This window comes from Nematolebias whitei, chromosome 6, assembly GCF_014905685.2.
Source record: "Nematolebias whitei isolate Nwh7 chromosome 6, NemWhi1, whole genome shotgun sequence".
NCBI lineage: Eukaryota > Metazoa > Chordata > Actinopteri > Cyprinodontiformes > Rivulidae > Nematolebias > Nematolebias whitei.
In genome coordinates, this window is record NC_056503.1 from 27,054,536 (window position 1) to 27,067,099 (window position 12,564).

The 12,564-nt window shown below is 38.8% G+C and overlaps 2 protein-coding genes across 2 annotated transcripts in view; both read left to right on the top strand.

Moving 5' to 3' along the window:
* bcap29 (B cell receptor associated protein 29) overlaps nucleotides 1-12,564 on the top strand; it is a 375,732-nt gene that overhangs the window by 308,710 nt on the left and 54,458 nt on the right. The gene's annotated exons all lie outside the window — the stretch shown is intronic.
* vps53 (VPS53 subunit of GARP complex) overlaps nucleotides 7,853-12,564 on the top strand; it is a 41,802-nt gene continuing 37,090 nt past the window's right edge. The window contains exons 1-4 of the mRNA XM_037677465.1: nucleotides 7,853-7,978; nucleotides 8,207-8,287; nucleotides 11,507-11,556; nucleotides 11,648-11,714. Coding sequence (XP_037533393.1) covers nucleotides 7,892-7,978; nucleotides 8,207-8,287; nucleotides 11,507-11,556; nucleotides 11,648-11,714 — 285 coding nt within the window. The 5' untranslated portion in view covers nucleotides 7,853-7,891. The remainder of the gene's footprint in view (nucleotides 7,979-8,206; nucleotides 8,288-11,506; nucleotides 11,557-11,647; nucleotides 11,715-12,564) is intronic.

A 12,564-nucleotide genomic window follows, 5' to 3' on the forward strand; every position in this document is an offset into this window, starting at 1 on the left:
CAGCGGCAGAGGCAGCGGCAGAGGCAGCGGCAGAGGCAGCGACAGAGACAGCGGCAGAGGCAGCGGCAGAGGCAGTGGCAGAGGCAGCGGCAGAGGCAGAGGCAGCGGCAGCGGTAGCGGCAGCGGCTGTGGCAGCGGCAGAGGCAGCGGCAGCGGCAGTGGCAGTGGAAACCTCAGGAGGAGCTGCCAGCACAGGAAGCTCAGGAGAAGCCGCTGGCGCAGGAAGCACAGGAGTAGGCACCGGACCAGGGGGTGCAGGACTAGTTGTCGCCTCAGGAGCACAGGAGTAGGCGCCGACACAAGAACAGCTGAGGACGTGGGACCCTCCGAGGACGTGGACTCATCAAGGGGATCAATCTCAGCCTTTTTCTTCTAGGCTTAGGCAAGGATCTCCCAGTCAGCAGGCCTATGGAAGAACTCAGGGAAGCATGTCCAGTTCCTCAGTACCTCGTCGAAGAGGGCCCTCCTGGCTTTGACCCTGTCCGTATGAGTAATACGGAGAAGGGTTATTATACCACGGAAATGTGGAAGTGTCATCTGATCCTCCAACGGTGGTAAATCAGGGGCCAGGTTCACCATCTCAGGAGCAGGAAACATCGGGGGCATTGAAACTGCCCTGGAGTGTGCCAGGTAAGAGCGAGGCGATCTCCTGTCCCACTCTCTTCTCCCTTGATGCACAGTCCTTTCTGTTTTATCTGAGAAACAATAAAAAACGGGGAGCTGTTTGCTGGGTCTCAGTGAGGGGAGCATTTTGTCACGATTGGGTGGTAGTTTAGACCCAAATGCAAACAGACTCTAACAGTGTCACAAAAAGGTGTTTACTTTACAAAAAGGCAATAACAAACATAAAGTGCTGAAAGGGCAGAAATATTACTCACAACTCGAGGAATACCAGGACGCTAGAAGCCGACCGTGAAGGTGCCGGCATGACACTTAATGCTCCCCTGCCTGTGATGCAGGGGAGCTCAGTATATAAAGGTGAGACACTAACTAAACCAAATACATAGCACCTGGAGAGTCATTAATTGTGTGCACAGAGCAGGGCTGGTGCAGATCCCTACACAAGGCAGTCAAATTTGTTCATAAATTCATTATTATTAAGCCTGAGAGTTACCGGATCCAAGCAAACTGTTATGCACCCTTTCAAAATAAGAGAGTTCTCGGATCCTGTTCCGGCTTGACTTGGCTCAAATTAAACCATGACCTCTTATCTAAAAATGTAAACCTGGTGTGAAACAACTCTACATTAGCTAATATTAAACCTTATTAAACCTCTATAATTTTGCATAACACCATTTGTTTAGTTTCTCACTGGTTTTGGAATCAAACAATGTCCATGTTTTTAAGAAAATGCCTGAAAAAAATACATATAAAATTGGCCCTCATTTTATGAGGTGCCGTTTGTAAAGTTACACAGTCAAAAATTAACAGCAATATTTTGGTTTATTTAGCTTTTCATAAGAAAAAAATGTGTTTTTTTTTCAGACATATTTTCACCACGTTATTCATACATTTACATATGCCATAGTTCCAAACTAAATATTTAATTTCCAAAATAAATACTTCATTTGCTAACTAAATATTTAGGTCGGACATAAATATTTAACTTTGCTATATAAATATTTAGCTTTCTAGCTAAATATTTAACTTGCAAGTTAAGTATTTAGTTTGGAACTATTTGGAACTATTTCTATTGATATTGTTTATTCTCTTTCTTATATATTGTATTGTTTATTAACAATTTATTAACTTTTGTGTGAAATCTTTTTATCTTTTTATCTGTTGCTGCTGATACACTGGAATTTCCCATCCGTGGGACAATAAAGGCTGTTTCTATTCTATTCTAACTATGACATTTATAAATATATGTATAACATGGTGAAAATGTGACTGAAAAAAACAACCTTTTTTTTATTATTAAAGGCAAAATAAACCAAAATATTGTTGTTAATTTTTGACTGTGTAACTTTACAAACAGCACTCCATATCATTTGGCAGGCTATTAGCCCACATACTCGTGTGCTCTTTGGCTGTTGTCACATATCATGATACTACAGAACCTACTGATAAATTTGTGACAGAACATTACATCAGAAAGACCAAGCTGGCACAATACACTTTTTCCAAAGAGTTCCTGGAAGAGGCGAAAAAAACCTGCATATATTTTTCCCACAAAAAGGAAATTGGCGTGCAACAGAGAGAATCAACTATAAAAGGGAACAGCATAATCAAGCATGTGATTACCCTGTTGATTTCTGTCAGACACTGAAATCAAAAATGATACTTTAGAGGAATAAAAAGACAGATGGAAATATTAAGAAACTTACTGTACTCCACCAGTGGAATAGCTTCTGTTTTCTGATTAGTTTTACGTATCTGAACACAAAAACTGCATGGATACTCTGTAATGCAAATGTTTTTTGAAAAACACCAGCACTCATCTGTTTTCACAGCCCCACTCTTACTTGAACGTGTGCCCTAACACACTTACATGAATGTTAATATTTTGTAATTGCTGATTTAGTAAGAGTTTTCTTATTTTAATTTTTTAATTTTTATCACTCTTACTTTTTCATACTTTGTGCTTTTTATTCACATATAACTAAATGTTCAGCTCATTCAAGAGATTAGTCTTGTGATTTTTTTTTTGTATATTAGACTTTCAACTATTTACAATTTCTCATAGAAATGTAATATTTATATTGTGCTGCTTTAGAACACTTACCTTATTTTGCTACTTTTAATGGCAGTTCTGCAATTTTTAGTTTATAAATGTAGCATTTAGCATTTTATAACTTTAAAAATTTTGCCAAATTTTAGTTTCTGGCTAGCCTTTTGATACATTAGCCTACATTAGCCTGCTACTTTTGATGTTTATCTACTCCTTTGCTACATTAGATTGTAGTTTCATTGTTATATTTAACTTTTAGCTAAAGTTTCATTTTTGCCTTTTCAGGAATTTCACTGTTTTGGCCTATAATTTCTACTTTTAATATTTAACTTTCTTTTTGCTACTTTAGGTTTCCAGTGTCATTTTTGGTAAGCATTATCAGCACCAGAACCTCGAGTCTGAACACTGACAAATCCACAACAAGCCAGGAGTATAAAGGTAAGTCAGTTTATTAATAGAGTTGAGGACGGAGCCAGGGACCAGAGAATCTGCAGAGGAGGTTGACAGGTGAGTAGGAGTTTCTTTATTTAAATTTCTGATTAGCAGAACGTTCCAGAATAATCCTTACTGTGGTGTTATCTGATCCAGGCTTTAAGGAAAACTGCAAGAGAGTGGGACTGTGCTCAGGAGGAATGTCAGGATCCAGAGCGGAGATGATCAGGTTCTGTTTGCAAACAGGCAGGTGGGAGGCAAGGCTGAGTCCAAGTCATCATAGATGTCTTTCTCTTACAGGCGGAGAGTTCCAGACTGACAGGAAGATCCAGGACAGAACCAAGGAACAAGGTAACTTGAACCAATGGTGTCACTGAAATAAATAAAAAAGGTGAGTATTTCTCAAAACTCATCATCATCATCATCTTTATTTATAAAGCGCTTTAACACCAGCCACAGCTGAAACAAAGTGCTGAAACTCAGACATCACAAGAGGTTGTCGGTTAAAGTCACTGTTTTCAATAAACACTCAAACCGGAGAACAGAAGGTAGGCAAATCCTTAAGAAGTACCCAATAAGTACTCAGTAATCCAAGTAAAAAATCCAACAAAGTTGTCAGGTCCTCTGGATGGTTTCTTTTTTGTTGTTATTGTTTAAATGTTTCATCCTTCATCCAAAGGACTTCATCAGTCCAAGGACAAGCGGCACACTCACATAGTGCGTCAACCAGTTTAATGGGTTCTGGAGTCCGCCCTCTCCCCCGTTATCTCCTCTGAGGCAGCCATGGCCAAAGTGGTTCAAAACCATTAACCAACCTTATCACAATCTAACTGGTTGGCCAACAATGTGAGTGTGCTGCTTGTGGGACTGTTTGTTGTGGCTCCTTGGACTGATGAAGTCCTTTGGATGAAGGATGAAACATTTCAACAACAACAACAAAAGAAAAGAAATTGTCCAGACTCAGAGGACCTGCCTGAACTTGGTTAGATCCTTAAGAAGTGTGGAGATGATGAGCAGATTGATGACACATGCTGAAAGTCTGACTCCTGACCACCAGTAAACAATAAAATGCCACAGATCATCTAGCAAGTATGTTGCTACTTTGCGCTTTTAGCCAGCATTTGGCTGCTTTCATCTAGTATTCTGCTCTTCAGCTGCTATTCAGGATGCTCAGTTTGTGTGAAACAGAAACAGTAGTGTACATGTAAGGCAAACAAGGAGAAGTGAAACAAAAAGGATAAAGATGTAAAATTGCCTTCAAATACAGACAGGCTGAGAGGGAGTGGGGCAAACTAAAAGAATCCTACAGAATTTGTTCTGATTAATGAAAAATATATTTTTTGTGTGAATCGGATGAAGGAGGATCATTGTTTATGTTCTGATATGTGCTCATGATTTATCCTTTTGTTCTGCTTCTTGCACAGTGATTTATGCAAGGAAGCTGACTGATCTCTTTAGTAAGACGTCCTCCTTGGCACACGGACTCCTGCACTGTTTGCTTTCTGCGTCGTCCTTTTCATTCCTCTTTTCAAAAATGTACTGTTATATGTCATGCAAACATAAAAAAAAAAAAAGAATCCAAAAGTAAATTGTAACATTCTTTGACATTAAAATATACAAAATAAAACATATCGCTCATCACATTGCATACCCAAATTTAAACAAAGGTTTCAAGTTATCTGTTAAGGCTCAGAATGTGTGTTTGGAACAAAACGCAGCTACTTTTACACAAAACTTTAGCTCATTATTTCTAAAAGTTGCTGAGTTGTAATAATTTTTTTGTTTGATAGGATTGATTAGCTGTGGTGGGTTAATTCCCAAAGTTGGTCAGTTGTACTTGTACATTCAGTGATTACTACAAAAGAGTTTCGTTAGTCTGTCGAGTGGTTCATGAGACTTTGTGCCATCAATTATATTACTGCCTGCTGCTCTGATATTCTATAAATAATAATGCAGCTCAGTCCCTCAAAACTATTAGTAAAGCTTAACATCTTTAACTGTGAGACAAGACTGTCCTTTCAAACTTCCTGTAAACCTCATGAGTAATAAAATAATTTGTATCAGACAGAAAGTTATCTGCCTGAACTGCACAACTGCAAATAAACCAACCCAATCATTCACGTTTATTCTGCCTCTGTGATGATTACAGGAGCATCAGCAATCTATCTGAGTTTATTTAAGGGTTGGAATTAATCATCATTCCAACGCTTTTTATATTCCCCCATTCGTTCGTCTAAAGACAAATATAGCTGATAAATCCACTGGTAAAACTGGATGATTGTAGCGCTTTTTAAAGCTTCGTATCAAATTTAATTTTGACACTTTAATTGACTTTTTTTTTACATTTTATTTTAACGACTAAAATCACAGGTTCTCATTACATGTTGTGCCCACAGAGTTAAGGACCACAAAGGAGAGATTAAAAAAACGAAGCTTTAAGATGAGAATTAGCTAAATTATACCTCATCAGGTGGTCATGACTGTTTTTAATGAACATTTGTATATAATAATAATAAAAAAATCCTTGGGTTCTGTTGAATCTGTTATCATTACCATCATAAAAAATACACCCACACTAATCTTACTGCTTGAAAATATTATCCTGCTTGTTTAAAGTGAATTCTTGTGTTTTTGGTTATCGTCTCATTTGTTTCTCTTTGTGATTTATTCATTGCATTAATGTTGACAAGACCAAACAAACATCTTAAATCCTGCAACCTGGATTTTAAACAAATGTGTGTAACAGGTGCACGCACTACATTGGGTGATTAATGGCAGCCAACTGAGTATTGTAGGAACCAAATCTAGAGATAATGTTTTTGTTTTGGATGGTTGCGTTGCAATTATGTCATAACTAAACAAGAGACTCAAAGAGATAATCATGACACTTTTGACACCTCTCTGTGTCCTTACTGGCTAATTAGTGATACTGCAACAGTTTAACAGCTTTGGCTGCACGGTGTGCATTAAGGTGTGCTAGTGTGGCCTGCAGAGGGGGGTCACTGAGGTTTCTGGCTGTTTCCAGGCTGGTTTGTTAAGCCAGGAACACTCCCAGGGTTGGTGTTTGCTGAGGGATTCTGATTTTAGCTGATTGTTTTATAATGATATAAACAAAAACTTTCAAAATTGTGTTTAGTCTTCATTTTATGTTGCAGCCCAATGAGCACATTTGTTACCCCACTTCAATTTGCTAAGATTATCCATCTATACATCCATTTTTTTTCCCCCATACCTGCTTTTCCGTGCAGGGTTGCATGGAGAGAACATGAAAACTGCACACACAGAGGCGCCAGGCAGAAGGTGGGCCTGCAACCTTGTTGCTGTGAGGTCACAGAGTTTACATTTAGGCTATGACATAATCTTTTTTTTTTTATTGCAAAAATAGTTATAGCAGCAGAACAGCATAAAGCTGTAGAAATCTTCTGGGAGAATCCTTATGTTGTTGTTTCTTGTGACAGCAGGAGGTGCTGCTGGTCCTTTAACGACAGGGTTGGTCCTTCAGAGTGGAGCCAGTTTCCTACCAGGAGTACTCACCTCAACTAAAGCAACTAAACAAGCTAAACCTCAGCAGAAGAGAAAAGAACAACACTTCTGACACAACCTTATAGATTGTGGTTGTATTATACAAGTATAGGTGCTTTGTGTGGGATTTTTTTTATAGCTGCTGTTTTTTTTATTCAAAAAAAGAAATAAAGGAACACATTTAAAATGTAAAAGCTTCCATTCAAATTTTAAATAATAATAATGAAATGGCATATTTTTTTCATTTGTTTAAATATGAGGAAAATATTCAAACTTAACATTTGGTAGAAAAATGTATTGTGTGACAGAAAAAAAAAAAAAACATTTTACATTTAAAATAGGTAAAAGCCAAAAGATGGCAACACGGTGGTGCAGTTGGTCGAGCTGTTGCTTCTCAGCAAGGAGATCTTTGGGTCAAATCCCGGCCTGGGCCTTTCCGGGTGGAGTTTGCATGATCTCTCTGTGTATGCGTGGGTTTTCTCCAGGCACTTCGGTCCAGTTTCTTCCCACAGACCAAAAACCCGCATGTTGGGATGATTAGTAACTCTAAATTGTCCCTAGGTGTGAGTGAGAGAGTGAATGGTTGTTTGTGATGTACTTGTGACGTGTCCAGGGTGTTCCCCGTCTCTCGCACAGACTGCTGGACATGGGCACCAGTGACCCCCGTGATCCCCCCAAAAATAAATAAATGGGTAACGATAATGTATGTATGGATGGAAAGCCAAAATATCTATTATAAAGCAGACTCCTTTGTGATGTGGTCTTTATTTAGTCATAGTTTGTTTTTTGTTTGTTATGAACAATTTTCAAACAAATCAAGGCAAAAAAAAAAGTAATACAAGGCTTCAATTAAATTTCACAGGTTGAGTTATATACATTCAAAAAATATACAGAAAAATAAAAAAAATACATAACAAGGAACAAATGTAGAGGCTTATATCAAATTAAAGTTATTGAACAAAGCTGAAGAGCAGAATTACTTTTAACCAATTTAAGAAACTCACAAAAAGATTTCAAGTAATTTTCCCAATGACATAAATTTGGATTCACCTTTAAAAAAAAAAATCTACATTTATGAACAAAAAACTTTATCTAGTCGTAGTTACGACTCGTTTTTTTATTGATTCTTGATTTTATCCTCACTGTATTTTCAGTGACTTAAAAATTTTGACTGTCCCTAAATGCAACACATCTGTGACATCATTGAATATCCCAGAATTCACCGTACTAGGAAGTGAGACAGCTCGCTCCGTGTTTGTTTTGACAATGATGGAGGAAGAAGAATTTGAGTTTGCTGAAGATTTGGAGGCTATTTTGCATCTCACCCCAGAGGTGCAATTAGCTATTGAACAGGTAGCCGCTTGGTCTTTTTGCTTTTATTCTAAAATTCAATGTTCTAGTTATTGCTAACGCCGCTGTTAGCTTGCTAACGAACGTATCAATGACAATGCTAACACGGAGGACGTCACAATACTACCAGCTTCTGACTGACTAGACGGTTTGTCTGAGGACTGGAGTGGAATCTGGCAATCTTCACTAATTTTTACCCATTTAAAGGAGTTGTTCTCGGTTTTGTTAAAGGTTTTCCCTAGCCAGGACCCACTGGACAGAGCAGACTTCAATGCAGTAGAATATATCAACACACTTTTCCCCACCGAGCAGGTACAGTGGCTTCTTCTGGTCTTCATTTGATTAAGAACTGGGTCGTGTATTTATTTGTTTTATGTATCAGTATTCAGTTTTTATCCCCCACATAGACAAACTATAATAACCAAAGCTTTCTACTGGTTTTGAATATATTCTTTCCCCACTTAAACCAGTTCTGTTTACTGTACTGCTTAATGTATTTCTTTTGTATAGACGAAAAAGACCCAGTGATTGTTAGTTTATGAATTAATTATTTAGTTTTCGAATCTTTCAGCTACTCCCTTATAGTGATGGGCACAGCTGATCATCTGCTTCCATCTCACCCTGTCCCTAGCGTTTTTGTCTGTCACACCTGTGAATCTTTCCTGTGGTCTTCTTCATTTCCTCCTCCCTCACGGCTTCATATTCAACGTATTTTGCCCAGTACAGTATATCCATCATCCTTCATCTCATAACTTGTATTCTAAACAGCTTACCTTGATCTCCTTCTGATCATCTCATTTCTAGTTGTCTTCATTTTGGTACTTAATTTTCAAACACGTTTTATAAAAAGAAGTTATCTGTGTGTACATGATTCACGTTGTTAATGAGGGAATTACAGGTTGTCATAACAAAAGGCAAAAGACGAGAAGCATAAGAAACATATTGATGCATCCATTAACTTTTACCCGCTTCTTCCTTTTTGGGTCACAAGGGTCACTGGTGCCCATATCCAGCTATCACTGTGCGAGAGGCGGGGGACACCCTGGACAGGTCTCCAGTCCATCACAGGGACACCTAGAGACAAATGAGACAATTAACCATTCACTCTCTCACTCACACCTAGAGACAATTTAGAGTTACCAATCAGCCTAACATGCATGAATTTGGTCTGTGGATTTTGGTCTGTGAGAGAAAACTGGAGTACCCAGAGAAAACCCACATATGCACAAAGAGAACATGCAAAAGGGTCCCCGGACCGGGATTCCCCCCCCCCCCCCTGTCCTGTCCGGCATTTCTGTGGCACTCAGAATTATTGTCTGAGTGTCAAGGTGAGGCCCAACAGATTTGCTTTCACAAGCAGAGCATTATGGCTGACCTTAATGCTCCACTTGATATATAAAGAAAACTTAATTAGAATTTGCTTTGGGTTTGTTCCAGATGTAATGGACACGGGGATGAAAAACAAAGAAGAAAACAGCAGAAAAGTGAGAGAAGGGTTAAAAGGTAAAGAAGGAGATAGGAATAGAGGAGAGAGAGAGGGATAAAGAGAACACAAATCAACATCATTGATGTCTGCCTCTAGACCTGCAGAAAGGAAAAAAAAGACAAAACTGAGAAACCACAACAAACAACATATATAATGATACTTATAACATCATTAGAAAGTATTTTATACAGTACTTGGTAATACAAGATATATTTAGTGGCCTCCACAACCCAACTGAGTGTGTATCTGATAAACACCTGAATCTAAACACCTGTGTGAGCATGCTTATCACTGTAAGGTTTCTCTATAAAAATGTTCTATAGTGGATGTGGGGACCCATAAACCCATCCCCGTAGGACACGAAGGTAACACAGAGAAGACCGGAGCCACAGACCTACAGCGGCCCCCAAGCCCGGAACTCCAGGGGTCCCCCGACAGGGACAACTGCACCCCACCAGAGAGAAGCAGAGGGAAACCCCGGGCGATCCCCAGCAACCACAATGCAGAAACCCCAGAAGGCTGCAGCGACGAGTCCACAGGCCCCGCCGGCAACCCGCCCCTCCAGAGTGGATCCAGCCATGGACACCGAGCCCCGAGGTCACACCACCCCCTAACAGAGGCCCGCCAGGGCACCCAGGCCCTGGCAGGCAGCCACCAGGGTGGGCCCGCACACACCCCACCACCCAGCCCCAGATGCCAATAGCTGCCAATGCACCGGCGGCAGGGGGGGCCACCACCGGAGGGGAGCGCCTGGACCGGGATTTGAACCTGAGCGACCTGCTCGCTGAGAGGCAGTAGCTGTACCAGTTGTGCCACCGTGCTGCCTCATATTGAAGCTGTTATGATTGAAAACTTTATACAACTGATTTTTTATTTTTTTTTCAGTTCGAGCTGAAACCTTTTAAGCATAGAAAAAAAAGTTGTTGTATGACATTTTTATAAAAGAAAAAAGTTTAATTTGCTTTCTTTTGAACTTTCCAGAACTTCACTGCTGCAAAAAACTAAATAAAATTAATCTTTTTGTTCTTTAAAAAATACAGTTTTCTTTGAAGTGTGTCTAATTATTCAGCCAGTTTATTTATTTTTTCATTTCTAGATTTTGTTTTTCCTTCAGACACTTTTTTGAGATGCATCTAAAATTTTAGCACAAAGCACATATATGATTGTTGTCATGTGTGTGTGCCAGCCATTATAGATGAGCATATACATGCTTGCAACATGTGTAGATAAACCGTGGTTTTTTTCCAAATCTGGACTAGCTTTAAAAAACTGATTGAAGATTGATTGTGAAAATTGTGTCAGTGGGTGTAGCAGATATTGTTTAAGGTGTACCTATAAAGGCATTAGTTTAAATGAAAATTATTTTTTAATCTCTTAAGATTCTCTACCAACTTGAACACCATTACCCGAAATCAAAACACATGTACTTATAGAGGTTTTTATCAGGGCTACTGGATACTTTTATATTTACTAATTTCTGATCCAAAAACTTGATAAAACATTTTCTATAAGTTTCAGCCCTAAACACACACATCCCCACATCCACGTCCCCTTTGTTTGTAGATTGTTTTTATTTTATTAAAAGCTGCAAGTTTTTTACTATTAATCCAATATTGATTTAGTACATTTCAATTATATATTTATGTGTCTCGTGTATGTTTAATTTCCAAGAGGGGTCACTGTAACTCTATTTGTTTATAATCATTAGTAGTCAGTTAAACTGCATGTATTTGATTGTTGTATAATTCAACATCTTCCAGTGCCTTGCATGTCACAGTTTGATGGCTATAGCAGGTTTGTAGGATCTAAAGCACGTTTATTTGATCTCTGGTGTATTAGACTGAATAAAGTGTGCATTTCTATACAAAATGAAGGATGAAATTGAATAAGTTACTAAATATTTGGTCAAACTAAAACACATGAAACGGTAGGACTTGTTTTTTATCTGCCTAAAAGGTTTCACATGTTGATAACATTAAGATTTTACAGTTTATGCGAAAAAAAAGATTATTTTGCTGACAACAATCTTTGTTTTTCCTCATCAGTCTTTGGCTAATATTGATGACGTAGTAAACAAAATCCGTCTCAAGATTCAGTGAGTTTTTATCTAAAATGTAAATATATTCGTTGTCTTCTTGATTATACAGTATGTCAATAATGATACTACTTTGCTTTACACTTGACAGCCGTCTCGACGACGATATCCGAACTGTGGTGAGAGGCCAGACCAATGTGGGTCAGGATGGTCGACAGGTAAGTAAGGCTGCATACTCACAACTAATATAGGCAGATTCTTCTCAGAGAACCAGTGATTTTTGCCTGCTAGAGATGAGCTGTTGTACAGTGAAATGAACAGTATGAAAGATTTGTCAAAACATTCTTTGTGACCGCAGAGCTGAGTCAGTTGGAGAAAGAGCTCCTCTGTCTCTGTTAGATGTCGCAAAGGGGGTGGGATGGATCATCCATGATGGAGATCAGCTTGTTCAGTGACCTCTTGTCCCTCACTGACTCAATTGTCTCCTATGTAAATCAGGTCTCTCTTGTAAATGAGTCCTCGAGGCTCAATGGGATATACCTGTCTAAATAACGGTTGAATTAAAAAAAAAAAGTCCTGATCATGATTATTCAGGCTTTGCTGATGAGTTTGTTGAGCTCGCTGGCATCTCTGGGCCTGATGCTGCTACACCAGCAGACCACAGCACAACAGATCTGCACCTGCCACAGCAGACTGATAAATTATCTTCAACATCTAATTGCACTTATTTACAAAACTAGGGATGCACAATATTGGCTTTTTGGCCGATCCAATATGTTAAAACTTATTTGGTCTATAACCGATACCGATATTTTATATACTTTCCTTTGTCAGAACATATTCCTCTTTATTTAGGATTATTTGCTACAAAAATTGTGTAACAGCTGTAAGAGCTGGTGACATATATTCATTAACAGCCATATGATATGCATAGCACTTTAACTTATATTAAATGAAAAGTGTTAAATGTTATTAGCATTAGTCACCTGCGTTGCTGTCTCACCTGTGGAGGCTTGTTCCAGGTTTCTAGCTGCAGTGAGGGATCCTCTGCACTCTTGTGCATGAAGG